Genomic DNA, 18,704 nt, shown 5'->3' on the forward strand with positions numbered 1-18,704 from the left:
AAAAATCCACCTCCTAATGAGTTGTTAATTTCAACTTAAATATTTATTACACACTTCGAATGATTAAGTGACTAAAAATGTTTTTCTTTAGTCCAACTTTCCCAAGGGGCTGATGGGTTAAAAGGTTAATTGTTGACCTGATGGGATGATGGTCCTACTGTGCGACCACTGGAACATCTGAAACCCTCTGAGTGGGCCCGTCTCCTGATTGGCTCCCAATAATGACTGACAGTTAATCTTTGATTTTAAAGTGACTTTGTTGGTTTATAAAAAAAAAGGCTCTAAGTTTGATTTTCTTGAACTTTGTCACTTATTTCATTTTTTAAGAGTTTTATACAAAAGCTTACATACATAAATAGCTCAGTTACATTCATTTTAATTTTTTAATTATTATGTTATTTCACAGACATATATATATTTAATTCAATTCAGTTTATTTATATAGTGCCAATTCACAACACAAGTCATCTCAAGGCACTTTAAAGTTCAACCAGATCATACAGTCAAATTTATTCAAAGTTTAAGGAAAACCAGTTGATTGCATCAACTCATTGACTCAAATACAATCCCTCACACTAAGCATGCATGTAGCGACAGTGGAGAGGAAAAACTCCCTTTTAACAGGAGTACCAGGCTCAGTGTGAGCGGCCATCTGCAGGGGCCGACTGGGGTTCAAGGAGACAGAAGCAGAATATTTACTTTTATAAGTTCAGCAAACGCATTGTCTCCTTGAAAATCTTCTCTTTTGTTCTCAGCTGCAGTCGTTTTGGTTGAGGTTACCTGTATATTTTAACCCTCAATCTACTCCAATTCAAACTGACATTCAGTTCACAGCATTCATATGTGTATGTCTTATAATCCAGTTATATAATCGGGGTTGCATGTGATTCATTACTACCAAGCTTTATTTCTAGATGCCAGGAACACTCCTTTGGGTGTTATGCTAATACATTTCTTTCATTGTCCACTCGTTAATCACTGACCTTTATGCTAATAAAACTATTTCTTCTTGTGTATTGACTCAGTCTTTTAGGAGTCGTTTGGTTTCAATGGCAGCTGAAACTGAGCACACGGCTCACCGCACGTTATCGTTCTTTCGTTTTCCCTTAAGCATACAGTTTTTTGGGGGGAGTTTTCAAACATGGACCCTTCAGGGTTGTGTGTTTTTTCACTCTCTATCTGCTCTCTTGGCTGCTCAGGAAGGTGTGTGCTATTTGTTTAAGCTAAGCTGGACTAAGAAAACATCCACTGCTGTTGTGAAGAAAAAAGCAGAGCAATGCCTGAAACCCACTTACACACAGTTGCATTATGGTGCTGACTTGGCATTTAATCTGTTGGTTAGTCTGATACAGAATTTCCAAACGTCCTCTTGCTGTGACACAAACATGAGGAAGTTTTTAAATCCCGGTTTGAAGATTTCCGGCCACTTTCCCCAAATTTCTGCATATCTAAGCAGAAAACTCTTGAGGATTGTTGAAACTATATTTCCCATTATACACCTTTTCTTTTGAGTGTATACAATTGTAATTGTGACTCAGTTTTTCTTTATTAAGGCAAATTTTCACTGAAAAACATTTACAGATAAAAAAAAAAAAAAAGTTAACCATGACATGTTGGTATGGCTGATAATCTGTAGATAAAAGGAGCAGATGGTTTTTAGTAAAAGAAAGAAGCAACAAATACCTACTAACTTTAGGAATCTCATAGTTGTACTTGATAAAGTTGACATAATATGCATAGAGCAAAGTATCAGGGTTTCTAGTCACCAACCATGCAGCTGCTTGTACTTGACAATTTAAAGTAACTTTACATCAATTACTCATTTATGAGAAAATTATGTTTTATGATAAAGATGAAAAAATATATATACTCACAGGAAGTTCTATAGTTATTTTGATTTTACCAATGGTTGTAATGTCATGTTTCAAAAAGTCAACAGGGTCAAATAGGGGTTAGAGTCAAAATAAATGTAAATTGGGTTCTTATGCAAACTTTGCAGGACATAATACACAGTTAAACTAATGATAACTACATCGTATTGGATTTTTTATATGTTCGACAATATATTTTCATGATTTCTGATAGAATAAAAAAGGATACAGCAACAAATGGCAAATAATGTGGCCACAAATAGATTTTTTTTTTCGGGGGGGTATTTTTTTATGTATTTTTATGTCACTTATTAAGAGTTTATGATGAGCTAGAGAAAAGAAACAAAATAAAAAAAAAAAAATACAATCTTTAAGTTAATTTTAAACTTTTAGACTTTTCTCTTGTTATCCCCAAAAATACCTTCCACACTCATACACCTCTGATAACCTTAAAAAAGGGAAACGTTGAGTTTTTTCTGATATTTTCATTTAAATGTTTATTTCTGTTCACATTTTTGATTAGGTGTTGCCTGTTGTGATGCCAGTGACTAGAATAAATTACAGATATCAAGTGAATATATATTAAAAGCACAGTAAATCCCTAAATATATATATATATATATATATATATATATATATATATAATATACATTTTCAACACAACTGTTAATCTATTTTTTTATGTACTTAAATATAGACTGATTTCTACCAGTCACACTTACTGCACACAATAGTACCTGTTTTAGCTCCACCCTCATCAGCTCTAATGGTTGCAGTTTTGGTTCAGTGTGTGTGGGTGTGTGTTGGTGCAAAGGAGGCTGGACTCTGTGTTCAGTGCCCTGCTGTACCTGTCTCTCATGGAGGTGGACTAACACTCCCTAAGCAGGCAGCCAGGCAGCGGAGCGCTGTGGAGCAGCAGGGGTAGATATCCTCATATCTGACCACTCTCTGCTTCTGCTTCCTCTTCTCTTTCCCACCACCATCCCTCTGCTGGGTCACATCTTTCTCAAGATTTTTTTTTCTCTATTCCACTCTCACTTCCCTCTTCTGCTTTCTTTGTGTTTGCTACGTGGAGATCTAAAGTCCCTGAGCTGCAACTTTCTGTGGCTTCAGATGGAATGAGGATATTTGAGGATATCATTAATTATATCTCTGAATGTGTTTGACATTTAAAGGATTTGCTTAAGCTTTGTTCGCTTGACTCGTTAAGTATCTATTGTGCCGTTGTTGGGTCACTTTCAGATACTTAGATTTTTAAGCATTAGTGTTGTCGTTGATCCTGTTCTGCTGATTTGTGCAAGCATCTGTCCACACTGCTAATCGATTGTCTCCACGTGTCCAAGTGTGCACAAAGTAAAGATAGCGCCTTCCTTTGGCCTGTTTCTCATAGTACACCAGTTTAGGATCACTCAGAATAACAGCCAGCTAAAGATTTGTAGGGTTTCCTTCTCTTACATATGTTGAATTTTGCCATTTCAGGATGAGGTATTGTTTATTCTCATGTTTTCTTTTTAATATTAATCAACAGAACTCCAACAACAAGATATGAGCTAATTCATTAATTAGGTTATCTGTTTAAATGTTGAGTCCAGCAGGGCTTTGCCTTAATGACAGTGGCTGGGTGTTGTTACATTAGTTTCCAAAGCATGAGTATCTCTTTTAAAAACCAGAATTATTTCCAAATGGCTATTTTAGGATAAATGTTTAGTAACATTTTGTCAAACAACTGGGCAGCATGTAGAAACAGATGGGGGAGGGGTGGCGCTCTGTTACTAAGCTCTATACACTTGGCGATAACTCTGGTCAGCAGTTTAGCTATTTTAATGGCCTTCATTTTAAAAAGCTTGGTGTACATTAATCCCTCCAACATTCTCCTGCACACCATGAGCAAGTGGGTGATTTGTTCTTTTGTACGATTATGTTAAACATTAATCAGTTATCAGAGTTTTAATCATACCACAAATGTTTTTGCATTACCAGTCAAAAGTTTGGACACATCTTGTCATTAAATAGTTTGGCTTTATTTGTATTATTTCTTATGGAAAGGTTTAAGGCACTGGTGGAAAGCCATTTCAGGAGACAGCTGCTTAGAACTCACGTGTTATCAGCAGAATTTGAAACAAATAGGGGCATTTTTAAAGAATCTAACATATAACAGATAAAGTAGTACAGTAGAGAACTAATAAAAAGTAAAGATATTTAAGGTGTGTTCAATAACTTTCACCAATTAATACTTTATTACTTCCTTTTAGGAGTAATAAAGCATCTTTGAATGAGCTGAAACTTTTCAGTGGTAGTCTATAAACAGGAAAATGTGTATTTTCATCTGTAACCAATCTATATTTTTAAAATTATTTACCTGAAAGCCCATAAAATCTCCCCGTCCTCTCATAAAAAAAAAATCAGTCTTCAGTAACATTGTTAATATGCAGAGAATCAGGTGCTTCTATCAATCATACACATGAGGTAATGGTCAATCTCCTTAGCAATAACTAGAACACTAACTTCCTTCACATTTAAGTTCACAACCTTTGACCTGGTGAACTCTGAGACTGGGCTCTGATTATGTTTAACCTGACCGGTTCCACCTCTTCCTGATGAGCTCCAAGATGAGAGGTGAGGATCAGAGCTGAGAAATCACACTCAGTTGATCATAACTTTCCATGAGAGTCATCATCTGTAAATCTTTATATCCTCTGGATAAAAGGCTGTGATTTGCGTTCACTGGGGTTAATTATCTACTCGGTTCTGGCCTTGGGTTTCCTCCTTGGCTCTTTCACTCACAAGAACAATTTGATATAATGGATACCAAGTGGGATATTTTTCTCTTAATTTCCCTTTTTATTTTACATTATGCCTGGATGTCTTTACTTGTTTTAAAATAGTAAATATACAAACTGCTCCTAAAAGAATTTATTACCACAGTAATACGAATGTTTTCTATATAATATACTTATCAGTATTTGGATTTGTTAGCTGTGATTTAAAGAAATCTTGCATGAATAAAGCTGCACCATGAGTTAGTTTTTGAGTTTTAAAATTTGATAAGATAGCCAGTTCTTGCAATGATTCATTTGTGTCTAAGATTTAGTTTCCTTACTATGACTATCTGTCCTCTCAAAAACTAGAAATGTGTGCAAACAACTTTTATCTAAATCTGACTTCTCACTATTATTATATTTTCCACTCAATCGCGATAATTAGGAAGCTTTGAGATAAGCTTAAACAGGAAGCACTACATTTCTACCAACAAAACAGTTGTACAGAAAAAAAACCAACTGATTAGTGTGTTCCACAGATGCCCAGCTTTTCAGTGTCACATACGTTTGTTTTCTTGTTGAGCAGAACTCCCTTTGTGATGAAATAGAGAGAAAAGTGTGGAAAAGACGGTTGTGTCGTGTTAGCAACTCATATCTTGTAAGGTGTACTGGGTGGGCAGATGAATAGTGACTGTTAAAGAGAAAAACTACTGAGATATTGATATGTAGCGAGCTTTTTGAAAGGCGCTATTTTGAGTCAGCCTTGAAAGTTATTTGTGAGAAAGTAACTTTGTCGCAGCCTTCTGTTCCAAAAAAAAATCTAAATTTCCAACAAAGGCTGTGGGTGGTAATAGGTGGTTTTTGCATCTGTACACACTTTAGACTTGATTTCTTTATTGCAAAAGCAGAGACAAAATAATTACTAAAAAATGTCTTGCAACATAGTCAAAATGAAAAATCGTGTCAATTTAATGTTTGAAGGTCTAAAAAACTGGTAAAAACTAATTTACAAAATCTCCCGTCCATGCCAGACTTTTACCAAACAACTGACCCCCACCCAGCACCCAGTGTGTTCTTAATCAGTCAAATTAATGGGAGGATCTACTAATTAACAATGTAATCTAAACTATTTCAAATATTAAAAAATGATCACAAATTTGGGTTCTAAATTAACTTAAATATATTAAAACTACCCAGGAAAGAAAACTAAATTACAAAAAACTACAAAACAAATTGCATAAATGGCCACAACAAACTTTATACACATATTTGCACCATATCTTTCCTTTTTCAATAATCTTGATTAAAATTAAAAGGGTTTATGCTAACAACAGTTGAAGTTTTTGCTTCACATGGGGTTTACAGATGGTAGATTTTTAATTCAAACTAATGTTTTGTAAACTGATTCCTCCTGGGAGTTACTCTGCAGTAACTCTAAGCCCTCCTGCCTTGGAGGAACGGCCAAATGAACAGGTGGATGAGTAGAAGAGCTGGATGTTGGGTCAGGTCAAATGAGTGAGCATGTTACCATGGCTCCTTGGCTTTGAGTTTTTACCACTGTTGATAGATTCACTCGTCTCCATCAAAGTCAAGGGCATTTCACCTGCCTGACTGAGAAACTCAACTCTTTTAACGCTCTCCTAGTACTCCTGCAGTAACTATCACACAGGAGTTTGGATGCTTTGATTGGCTGTTTCAGATATGTGTGCTGCAAGGAGATTTGGGGATTTAACAAGCTGTGGATTTTTCCGTTCTCAATGCTGGCAGTGTTGGAAAATAAGAAAGTAAGAGGTTTACGCTTGGGAAGCCGATTTCTGATTGTTCTCAGTTGCTCTTTTAGGGCTGTGCCTCTTAATGAAAGGACACACACAGAGAAATACACACCGTGAAACTGCACCCACATGTGTGCCGCATTCATATTGATAAGAGGGTTAAAAGTCCAGCAGCATCATGTAGTGTTTTCTTGTGTGCAACAAGTTAATATGTAATATTAGAGTTTTGTGGAACCGTATGGCGTTGCATTTCATCCATAATACCTTTCTTTACTGTAGCCTTTCCAGTTATTTCTAATACAGGCACATATGTGTCCCACACACACCCAAACCCATCCACACACCGAGCATGTGACCAAGTCATACTCGGTGAACCTTGAACTGCTGTTTTCATGGTTTACAGCCCTTCGTTCTCTCTGATAGGGGTCATAGGTCATCAGAGGGACTCAACAAAACAAGGCTGTAAAACCACTGATAGGGGAAGGAGCCCTTAGGATTTATAGGTGCTGTGTTTTTACTCGTGCTCAAGTCACATAACGTGTCTCCGCCTCTTTGATGACTGTTCATACACATCAATAGGTAATTGTTTTCTGAAACTCATAGTGTCATTGCGCAAAGGGCGATATATTCCAACCGTCTACAGTAGGTTGTTTTATTTGTATAAAGCAAATGAATTGAAAGTTGAGTGGAAGGAAAAAAGAAATCGGCAAGCAAAGAAACAAAAGGGACCAACATTAGCACAGCCCTTGGTTTTTGGTTTGCGGGTGGAGAGCTTTAAAGGGGGTCATAGAATGCACAACCGAGTTTACATCGTCATAGATGAATAACGATAGTTTAGTGGGGGTTGCACTGTAGTCGAACAAAGTTCCCCCCGGACATTTTTTTAGGTATGAGAAGTAGGACATGTCCAAGAAAAAGGACATCTGGTCACCCTACCATATCAACAATTTGATGTTTCAGTGAGTGAGTGCTTGTTGCTATGATGCGTCTTTGTTCAGCAGCTTTGCTTGTTGTAAACCAACAAATCAGCTCACATCTAAATATTCATGAGCATACCATAAAAGGAAGAAAAGCTGTCATTTCATTCTAGGGCTTTTAACCAGGCTTGCATTAGGGCTAATAGAACAGCAAGTGCGCCATTTTCAGCCCAACCAATGTTACACACCCTATTTAGAGACTTTAAGGATCAGCAGAAATACCAGATATAATAATTCTATGACCCATTTAAGAGCATAACACAGATGTTTTCAGGACATGTACTACAGCTGTTCAATGTCTTGTGTTTAGAAATATCTGATCCAGAAGTATCAGGCTCATGCTAGCTGGGCTAAGGAGAAAGGGATCGAAATGTTGCTCAGTACCCCAAAAACTTAGTTATTCAAGTTAGTGATGGTTTGTGGAGCCATGCTATCTGCTAGTGATCATTCACAAATTCTGCGAAATGAATGTATTAATATGCATCTGTATTCTTGTTCTTGTTTTGCCTCGTCTCTTTTTCCTATTTGCTTTCACCCCACTTTAAATAAAATCTAAATCATTGTTCTTTCTATCTGTCTCCAGGCCAAAAATCTGATTGGATGGTTTTCTCAGAATGACAGCGGAAGATCCCATTTCCTCATCAAACATGAGCAACAACTCTGCCCCCTCCAAACCGTCTGGTGCCTCTCACCATGCACTCCAAGGACAGATCACACTCCCAGAGGGAGTTGCAGGAGCTCCCAATGAGGCCGCTCTGCTGTCTTTGATGGAACGCACTGGCTACAGCATGGTCCAAGAAAACGGTCAGCGCAAATACGGGCCCCCTCCAGGTTGGAGTGGTCCGTCTCCTCCTCGAGGATGTGAAATCTTTGTTGGCAAAATCCCACGAGATGTTTATGAGGACGAATTGGTTCCAGTATTTGAGTCCGTGGGCCGCATCTATGAGATGCGTTTGATGATGGACTTTGATGGGAAAAACAGAGGGTACGCATTTGTTATGTACACAGAAAAACATGAAGCCAAGAGGGCAGTGCGGGAGCTCAATAACTATGAAGTGCGGCCTGGCCGGCTGCTGGGGGTCTGCTCCTCAGTGGACAACTGCCGTCTCTTCATTGGTGGGATTCCCAAAACAAAGAAGCGTGAAGAGATCCTAGAGGAAGTCTCCAAAGTAACAGAGGGTGTATTAGACGTGATAGTTTATGCCAGTGCTGCTGACAAGATGAAGAACCGTGGCTTTGCCTTTGTTGAGTATGAATCACATCGAGCAGCCGCCATGGCTCGCAGGAAGTTGATGCCAGGAAGAATTCAGCTGTGGGGCCACCAGATCGCAGTAGACTGGGCTGAGCCAGAGATTGATGTAGATGAAGATGTGATGGAGACAGTAAAGATACTCTACGTTAGGAATCTAATGATGGAGACCAGTGAGGAGGCAATCAGAAAGGTAGGCAATACATTTTTTGTCATAAGTAATCTTTCTTTAGGGGGATGGGGAGTCAATGACAAAAAATCACCCTTTCTTTCTTTAATTTACTAGATTTTCAGCCAGTGGAACCCTGGATGTGTGGAACGTGTAAAGAAAATCCGTGACTATGCTTTTGTCCACTTTACATCCCGAGATGATGCTGTTCTGGCCATGGACCACCTCAATGGCACAGAGATTGAAGGGTCCTGCATCGAAGTGACGCTTGCCAAGCCAGTAGATAAAGAGCAGTACTCGCGTCAGAAAGCCTCTAAAGGAGGCGCGTCTGCCACACCAGAGGCTACCCAGCAGAACTATGTCTACCAGTGTGACCCCTACACGCTGGCTTACTACGGTTACCCTTACAGCACCCTAATTGGACCGAACAGGGAATACTTTGTTAAAGGTTGGTTATTTTCAATGCTTTTTTAAATGTTCAAAACAACTAAAATTGTTATTAATTAATCATTGATCACTATTTTGAAAAATGTTTGGCTAATTGTTTGTTGCTCAAAATCTGAGACCTTTTGTTCAAGGCAAAAACAAAACAAGTTGATGGACCAATTAATGCTAATCCCATAACCTGAAATGATTGACTGAGTGTGGTCTTGGGTGAAAGCAGGACAATCTTTTTGACTATCAACAATCATTGTGTTTTGGTTTTCTCTCCAAAGGATCCACAATGATACAGAACAATGGTAATCCCTTACATCCATATTCCTACTTACAACTCAAATGAACATTAGTTTTCCTGCCATTACATTTTCTAATACCATTCTTTTCCTGCTTTCCTGTCTACTCCCATTTCATGCTGGATTATTATAGGGTTCCCGCCAAAGCTCCGAACACCTCAGAATACAATTTCATTGTGTTTCAGGAAAACAGCCAAATTCAACTTTAATGCTTGTCAACCATTTCCTAAGCCAGATCGCCCGGTCACTTCTGAAAGAAAATATCGTATGATAGAAAGCAGTTGGTATTGGAATGGTCGTAATTGGATTTATCTGCTGTTTTTTAAGTGAGATTCCTTAAAAAGGTTAAAGGCAGTTATTATTTTACCATTTTGATATCTTTTTTGGTATGAAGTCTGACAATTTTGTTCCAGACTAAAGCTAATGATTAGCCTGAGAGGGACCCAAACCAATCTCTTAAAAATCCCCAATCTCATAGTGACTTATGTTAAGCCTTCGATAACCCTAAATTGGTGTTGTATTGTAATAAACATAAACTTCTAATTATTTGCTCAAGAAATAGAGTCAGAAGGTGGTGCCCTTTCAGTGTGTGTAAATGAGTGTGTAAAACAGGCACTAAAAAATTTATATTTAATTGTTTAAATAAGAGGAACTGTAGATAAAATAAAACAAAATGTGTATTTCAATTACTAGCGTTTACTGATACCGATATTTTTTTCAGACAGTCCCCTTGAGTGGTAATGTTTCACACAGGCAGATCCTTGGTGGACGTCTACTGTCAAACTTTTCTTTGTAAATAAGTCTTATATTTAAGGTAAATTACCTTTACAAAGCATATACGACAATGGTTTAAAGATAAATAAAATAACATTTGCGTAAACTGTTGCAAAACTTTTCAAACTGTTTTTTTCCCCTTTTTTTGGTAACGGCCCCACTCAGATTAGACCTTGGCTTTAGCCTCAAGGAGCGAGTATTTGGCTAATAAATTGTGAGTTATCTACCACATTTAAGATACTGACTGCCTGCAACATTTTTAACAGAGTCTTCTACACAAATGCTAGATCTCTTAAGTGGAGCTTCCAAAGACGTTCTGAACCCAACGTAAAATCTTCCTGCCCTGCTAAAGTTCTCTAAATTGAAGCCTAAAACCCCTGTCATCATATTACACTGTAACTGTATTTTAAGCAGGTACTGTGCGAGGGCGTGGTCGTGCTGCTGCAGGTAATCGTACCCCTGGACCTCGAGGGTCTTACCTAGGGGGCTATTCTGCCGGTCGTGGCATCTACAGTCGCTACCACGAGGGCAAGACCAAGCAGTCCGAAAAGCCCTATGAACTGATGTCCAGTCTGGAGCTTGCTGCCTCCGTCAACCCAGTTGGCATCAAACCAGGCACAAGTCAGTGAGACAGACGTTCTCATTCCTGTCCTCGCCCCTTTTCCAACCCTTTACCAAACCTCTTTCCTGTTTGGTTTAAAGAACCTTTCCCAAATCAGCATGATAGCCGTTACTGGATGGTCATGTATAAAAAATCTTGAACGATAACACATATCATCCACCCTTCTGAGCATGACCAGATAGTAGCTGCTTTACTTCAGTTCTCTTTCTATCCTTCATCAGAAAATTGTGTTGTGTGGTGTTCAGACCGATAACAGTGCTGTGCTAAGGGAAAACAATGGGATTCAATAGTCAGCAGTTGTTTTAATCATTTAGGCAATTCCATCAATGCAAATCAGTGATGCATTCATCGGTTCACTGGATCAGAAAGAATACCCTAATCAGGGCAATCACAACTAGCCTTTCAACTCAAGGTTTATTGAATTAGTTTTACCAAATGGCATCATAGCCAGTATTGAAACTAATATTAATTTTGTTAGTAACTTTTTGAATAGCCTGTATTTTCCTCACAGCACTTTTATCTGTTTGAACAGGGTTGTACTCACTGAATATTCTTCCACAATTATAATCCATGCATTCACTCAGTTCCGATTTTGACTTTTTTTAAACTCAGAAGAATTGAAATGAATAAAACGGATGATTAAAAAAAAAAAGCTTCACAAATTTGATTACTTTCCGATTTTTTTTTTTTTTTTTTTTTTTGCTATTTCAATAGTTTAAGTCAAAATGGAGCTGAAATGCAAAACTAATATTCAAATTAAAGGTTCCAACTAATCAACATAAAGACAATGCCAGTGTTTGGAAAAGTTGATCATCATTAATAATAAGCTCTGATCAAGATATGAATGGCATGGTAGCCAAGATGTGAAAAACTTGTTTGCACAGAGTTATTGTTTGTGGGAGAGTTTTTCTACTTTGTTTCCTGCTAGTAAGAAGAAGGAAGTGCAACGATGGTAAAGATCTGAAGAAATTCAACTCATAAAGGAACATAAAATCACAATGGAAAAAAAAAAAAACAATAGCTCTTTTGGTCCACATTACAAAATATAGTTGCATAAAAAAATCAGACATTGTAGAATAATTTATTTTTGTTTGATTTAGTCCTGAGAAACAGCTTAACCAGGTTTCCAGTATATACAACCAGTCGGGCATTTGTCATACTTTAAGATATAACCACTTTTGTGAACTTAAGAATGTAAGCATTTTACTGCTCTTTAGTACAAGTGGAGTAAACATATTTATCCAGTAATTCGTTTAATAAACAACCAAAGCTAATCTGAAGGAGCCAGAGCTAAAGCCGTGAAGGCAGCTTTTTGTTAAGTAGTGGGATAGTGGTTAATTATTGGTTTGCTGCATCAGTGTATTTAACCATGAAGGATGTTCACGGTATACTAATCTTTTCAATTTTGACTCTACATATTATAATTACCTTGCCTGCAATAACAAATGAGATCATGTGAGATTTGAGACTGTTTTTCTAAAACCAAAATAAAATAAATAAGTTAAAACAAGATATTTACACCACTGTTTAAAAATACTTTACTTTTTAATTTATGACTAATTAGATATTTTTTCTCCTTGTATTTATGTCATTGAGGATTACAAAATTTTTTTATTTTTTTCATTTGCTAAAACATCACATGATAAGATAATGAGATACTTTTTGTTTTATTATTTAAATCAGATGTTCCCATACAGTAAGAGCAGCTTATCTTTAGAAATATTAGGAAAGCCCAGAGTAGCATGTCATCGTTCATTGGCTTCACATCATTGAGTTAAATGGAGGCTGACCAGGGGTTGCACGTATTTTAACCTACCTTTTTTTTCTTCTGTGACATTTTGTGGTACTGGTGTGATTTACAAAATAGATATCATGACTTCAAGCAACATCTCAAAACAATAACCAGATTGTTAAAGTACGGGCAACACTGAACGTTAGGAGGACCAAATCAGTACAGAGTCATCTTATATGAAGACAAAAATCCAGCTGCTCATGATAAAATAAGGCTATCTACTCAAAGCGTCTGTCCTGATAATGTGTTCTGATAGACCGTTAGAGCCTAAATAGAATCTCATCCCCGGGTGCGATAAGCTGACAAAAAATACATGACCCCATCTACTGGTAGTGTCTCTGAACTACCACAAAGCCAGATGGTGACCATTGTAGTAGCTAATAACTAAGACTTGACCAAGCAGACTGCCTCTTTAAAAAAAAAAAATAAATGACAGCTCTGCTTGGTCATAGACCAACCCAACCGACTCTTATTTCAAGTTCAAGTGAGTCCTCCCTTGCCTGTTCTCTAGAAGTAGAAGTGTTGTTACAGGAACTTGGACTGCAGCACAGTATAGTCGATTATTTACTTTACATATTAATAAAATCTCTTATACGGACTAGATTTACAACACAAACATTCAAGGTAATTATCACAAATAACATGTGGTCCCTAAATAATACTAAATCTTCAGAATAAGGCGAAGGCTAATACTACCACTATGAGCAAAGACATGTACTCATGTGGCTATAACCTTTGCAGTGACATCAGAATGCTTCCTGAGCTTTAGCTCCAGCTTTAGGGTACTCCAATGGTCATTCTGTATTCCCAGCAAGGCTTGAGTTTTATTCCTCTTGGAATCAAACATCTTGCACCTTTTTACATTTGATCTTGGAGTTTTCTTTTGTTCACAACCATGTTGGGAGTTTCACACTTACTGCCTGCATTACTTTGGCTTGCTGACTAATTTTACACATGCGTAGTGACATAATCCCAGTCCTATGAGGTTATATTAATTATAAACAGAAAGGCTATATTTACAAGTTTTTTATTTTTACAAAAATTGAGCAAAAAAGAAGCTTAAAAGACAAAAAGAACATACTATACCAGCAAGACACCCACATTTATCATAAAAACGTTGTATGGAACCAAAGTGAGTTATTTGTGTATATAAAAATGTGAAAAAAAAATATAAAATATCGTCACTGACTATTGTCAGTGGCTTGAAAACAGTGAATATTCTGTTTTGGTGCTGACCTAAAGCCCTGATCTCCGTCTGGAGCTAAAAAGATGTGTGTGAGCAAGGTGGCACTCAAACCTGATTCAGTTACAGCGGTTCTGTCAAGAGGAATAGGCTAAAATTACAGCAAACCAAAATAAAAAAGGTAAATGGGGTAAAGCATTAAAAAAATATATTCAATATTAACTACTTAAAAATTAAGAAAATCGATTATGTTCATCCTCGGTGACCTTAAACAAAAATACCGGTAGTTTAGTCCAATTAAATTACAAAATGGGGGAGAAAAAAAGGATTATGGCTTTTTATAGAGTGTATTTTAACTTAAGTTTAAGCTGAATGTTATTTTAAAGGCAAAAATTAAATTACAGTGTTTTAGCAAAAAAAGGTACATTCCTCAAAATTAAAGCTTTTATTCCACTGATAGTGCAGCAATATTACTGCTGCACATCATCATGTTTTTGCCAATTTTTTAAGAGGTGGACGTTGGTAATAATAGATTTGAAAGATTTTAACAGAGTTACTATAATTGTTTTAAGTGAGAGTCCAAACAATTATTAAGAGTTTTCTGCTGCTCCTAGTAAATTGTTGCCTTTCTTTTTGAATGGCACAAAGAATAATTTTGAACAATGATCAGAAAAACAAATACTGGTACTATTTTTATGTTCTCCAAAACTAAGCTCTTTTGTCATTAGATTTTACTTTACTTATTGCTTTTAATGTCATGTATTTGACTAATGCATGTCAGGTCTCTAAAGTAGACATAACTGAGTGAGATGTGAAGGTCATCCCTTTAGCCTCTTTGGATGTGGACTTATAGAGTTAGCATCAGATTAAGTCGTTTTTGTATTTAAAAACAATGACTGATGTTGTGTTTTAAAGAGGTGCAGGTATGTGTGTGGGCAGTAAGGGGCTTAATACACAGCTGAACCACGTCATAATCCGAATCACACCCTGATGGCAGTTTGTGTAACTTAATTTTCCCTCTTGCTTCACTCTTATCCTTCTCCCCCTCGTTTTCCCCTGTTTTTCACGTTCTTTATATCCCCTGCCATTCTAAGCATGATTGCATGCAACGTTAAGCATGGGTAAATGTATGTGGCCTGCTCTGTCGTGGCCAGGTCTGTTATCCAGGCTTTTATTTTTGCATTTCTTTGTGCACAGTGGCATTGCCAGGTCTGGGTGCCCAGTACCAAGTGTTCAGCGCTGCTCCTACAGCCAAAGTGATGGAGGAGGGAAAAGTGCACACAGTGGAGCATCTTATGAACCCTCTGACCATGCAGCACCCTGAACACAGCGCTCCCACTGCTGCTGCTGCCACCGTCCTGCCTGCAGTGTCCACTCCTCCACCCTTCCAGGTGCGTCTTATTTTATAGCATCCAAATTAATTAGTGTTACTGTTAAACAGCCTTTAAAACCCCCTCATCCAAAATACATAATGTAAAATTTCAAGACCTTTGAGTTTTTGAATCTTTTGTCTCAATCAAGGTTATAACATTAAAATCAAAACAATGATTTTTGATAATCTATTTATTTATGCACTTTTCCAAATCTAAATCAAATTTACCCTTTCAGGGCCGTCCAATCACTCCCGTCTATGCCATGCCCCACAACGTCCAGCGCATCCCAGCAGCCACCAGTCTATATGGAGGGTATGTTCCCATTGCCAACTACGCTGCCAACACAGCCGCGCTGGCCGCCCTGCAGAAAAATGCCGCCATGGCAGCCACGGCGTATGGAGGTTACGCCAGCTACGCTGTACCCCAAGCCTTTCCTGCCGCTGCCTTTCCACTGCCCATCCACGACATCTACCAGTCGTACTGATGTTTAGGCTCAGATCGAGTCATCTGGTGACTGAATCTCAACAGCGTTTGCCTGCAATACAAAAAAACATCACTTGAACTTGAGCTCTAATGGAATTCGTAGCAAATATGATGACTGCAGATAGGGACAGAATGGCGGCCTGGTATCTTCTGTTAGTCCATCTCATCCTCTGTATGTCTTATGGCTAGAAAGGGGCCCAGCATAACAACCCCCCCCCCCCCCCTGAAATATTTTTAACAAACCCAGCTTCCTCTGCAACAGTAACCAGTAATGTTCAGTCTTCTTGGTTTCCTCTGACCACTTTGTAGATGTTGCAGCAGGAACATCTATGGTACTTTTAAAGTATTTATGAAGAAAAGACACCTTATTCATGCTTTATTCCTTATCTCTCTTTATATTTTATCTTTTTCTTTTTTTTTCTCTGGAAAAGATTTTCACACTTTATAAAACAAAGAAAAAAAGAATATGGAAAGAAGGAAAATGTAACCAGGAGCTACTGATAAGAGAGTACCACCGCCTTTGGGTGTAGTTATTTTTGAAGCTGTTTTTCTTCTATTAAGATTATAGTATTCTAGCCAATTTTACATGCTGTAGGTGATGCTGTCTGTCCATGCTGGTTGAATGTGCATTGCTTTAGATGTGCCCACTTGGTACTTTTTGGTGTAGTTGTTTTTGTGTGTTTTAGTTGTTTTAAGTGAAGATTTTAGTTTTTTTTTTTTTGGTACATTGATTCTTTTTATCCCTAGTTATGCTATTGTGAAACATGTGTCTTAATGCTGACACACTATAAAAACTGCTGGGTTAAAAAAATCTGAGAGGTGCATTGCTGACCAAGCTATGGTTTAGTTATACATAAACCAATCCAGGTAAAACATATACTGTAATGTTTCTACCAAACTGAGGATTTTTTTTTGTTTAGTTCCACATTAAAATTAATTTAAAATGGTTAAAAATTAAAGTGAATAAAAAAAGACAAAAGGTTTATCGTATATTATTAGAATCGTAGCAACAAATAATCTATTTTAGTCCTACTAATTGGGCACTATGAAATAAATGAAAAATATTATTTCAGTGCATCTTTGATTAAAATAAAAAATGTATATAATGATTGCATTTGAAAAGTTTTAATAAAACTATTGAGAAACATACCAGCAAAAGTTAAAAAAAATTTTTTTTGCCCGTTTATATTACCTTTGTAACCTATTCGTTGGTCGAAACAACAGTTAGCACTAACGTACGTACATAGCAGGCTATCAAATTTATCTTGAAATAAATACTCTTTTATTCTCATAATAGTTATTACCAAAACCCAACATAAATTTACTATCTAATTATTTATGTTTGACTTTGTGGAAGAGGTTTGGTGAAATCGGATTTATTTGTTCGATAGTTTAAAATGGTTTTCTTCAAACTGAGTCACATTTCTTGACCAGGGGCTGTTTGGCTGAAACTAGCACTGTCCCAAAAACAAAAACAACAACAACAAAAAAAAAAAAACGCAACAATGTTTGGAGTAAATAAAATAACCCTGCAGTTTTTTATGGTGTGTGAAGCTTTTAGAGATGAGAACCTGAAAAGCATGGAAATGAAGAGAAAACTGGAACACATGTGCCTTTAGATGTTCCTCATCTTTATAAACTGTATCAATAGGGGACTAAGACTGAATAGATGTTGTTTTTCTTCATTTAAGTATATGTTATTGTTGTTTTCTTATGCTTGAATCTTAAAAGGTGAACAAATGTTTATTTTTCTTAATTGCTTAACCAGTTCCCATTGTTGCCAACCAAATCCTAACACACTCCAGTCTGATGACTTCAGAGAGACTCTTTGCACTTGACTACAGTGCCTTGCATCTCCGTACAAAACGTGCCTTTAGTATCAAAACAGGGCTGTAAAGCTGACACCAGAAGTAACAGACACACATTCTTTGCACGGTACCTGAGTCTTTTTTCTATTTGTATTTCTAGCGAACTGTATTTTTATTATTACGGTATCATAGTGAGGTGAGTGGATTGGAGTCTCTGGGGTCAGATGTCTGAATGCCTCTGCAGTAACACTCCTGTCTCCCTCTTTGTTTCTCCTCCTCCAAACCATGCTAGACCAAGGTGCACTTAAACATATTTATAACTGGCATGGTAAAGCCAGCATGAAATGAAGAGATATTAAATACAAGGCGTGAAGTCACGAGCGGTCACGACTACTTTGGTTGTTTGTTTTCCGGTGTTTTTATTAATGCGTGAGTTTTACTTTGCCGACACAAAAGAAGCCTTTGAGATCTGTATTTGGGCACTTGTAAAACTTCAAGGTCTATTTGCAAGAAGTACAAAACTGGAGCAATACCTCACTCTTAAATATGCAAGTAGGCATGCAATGTGCTGGTTGTAGTCAAACTTCTAAACTACGATAAGCAGCTGCTTCTCAGAAAGTCACTCCCATTGACATTACATGAACAGCAGAGAAAATAATTACTGAACATGTTAAATCTGTGTCAGCAGGTACGACCCAAGTGACCAACAATTAAATAAGACTTCAAACATGTTTAGTAATGTAAACTACAACAAAACGCCTCTGGGAATAAATATTGTGCAATCCTTGTAGAGATTACTCCTCACTTAGATATGTCTTTTTTTTGGCTTTGTTAGTTTGCATTGCCATTCCTTGTGCAACCATTCCTAATTTCATTTGACCAGGCTAAATTAATATTATATTACTGAATTTGCTAAATCATTAAATTTAAGAAGCTGTCTTTGATTTATTTTTTATATCTTCTGATTATTTGTTTGTGTCAAAAATCATACAAGCAGCAGATGTAGAACATAATTCCTGAATTAAGGCCCCAACAATGCTCTCTGGACACTGTAGAGATTTAGCAACATGTCTGCTACCAATGCCATCAGTATTTTTGGTAGCAGTAACGCTCCAGAGCTTTTGGAGGAGTGTTTTGC

At 37.1% G+C, this 18,704-nt stretch overlaps 1 protein-coding gene across 11 annotated transcripts in view; it reads left to right on the top strand.

Moving 5' to 3' along the window:
- rbm47 (RNA binding motif protein 47) overlaps nucleotides 1–15,960 on the top strand; it is a 45,964-nt gene extending 30,004 nt beyond the window's left edge. For 5 of the 11 annotated variants that reach the window (XM_038275644.1, XM_038275647.1, XM_038275642.1 and 2 more), the window contains 6 exons: nucleotides 7,963–8,821; nucleotides 8,915–9,245; nucleotides 9,514–9,537; nucleotides 10,717–10,926; nucleotides 15,100–15,293; nucleotides 15,511–15,960. In XM_038275644.1, the coding sequence (XP_038131572.1) occupies nucleotides 7,994–8,821; nucleotides 8,915–9,245; nucleotides 9,514–9,537; nucleotides 10,717–10,926; nucleotides 15,100–15,293; nucleotides 15,511–15,759 (1,836 nt within the window). In that variant the 5' untranslated portion in view covers nucleotides 7,963–7,993 and the 3' untranslated portion in view covers nucleotides 15,760–15,960. Of the gene's footprint in view, nucleotides 1–2,648; nucleotides 2,793–7,962; nucleotides 8,822–8,914; nucleotides 9,246–9,513; nucleotides 9,538–10,716; nucleotides 10,927–15,099; nucleotides 15,294–15,510 lie in introns of those variants that run through there. The other 6 variants (XM_038275646.1, XM_038275648.1, XM_038275649.1 and 3 more) reach the window with 6 other exon arrangements.
- The last annotated feature ends 2,744 nt before the right edge of the window (nucleotides 15,961–18,704 follow it).

This window comes from Cyprinodon tularosa, unplaced genomic scaffold, assembly GCF_016077235.1.
Source record: "Cyprinodon tularosa strain WSP-4 unplaced genomic scaffold, ASM1607723v1 ctg972, whole genome shotgun sequence".
In the NCBI taxonomy this organism is placed as follows: domain Eukaryota; kingdom Metazoa; phylum Chordata; class Actinopteri; order Cyprinodontiformes; family Cyprinodontidae; genus Cyprinodon; species Cyprinodon tularosa.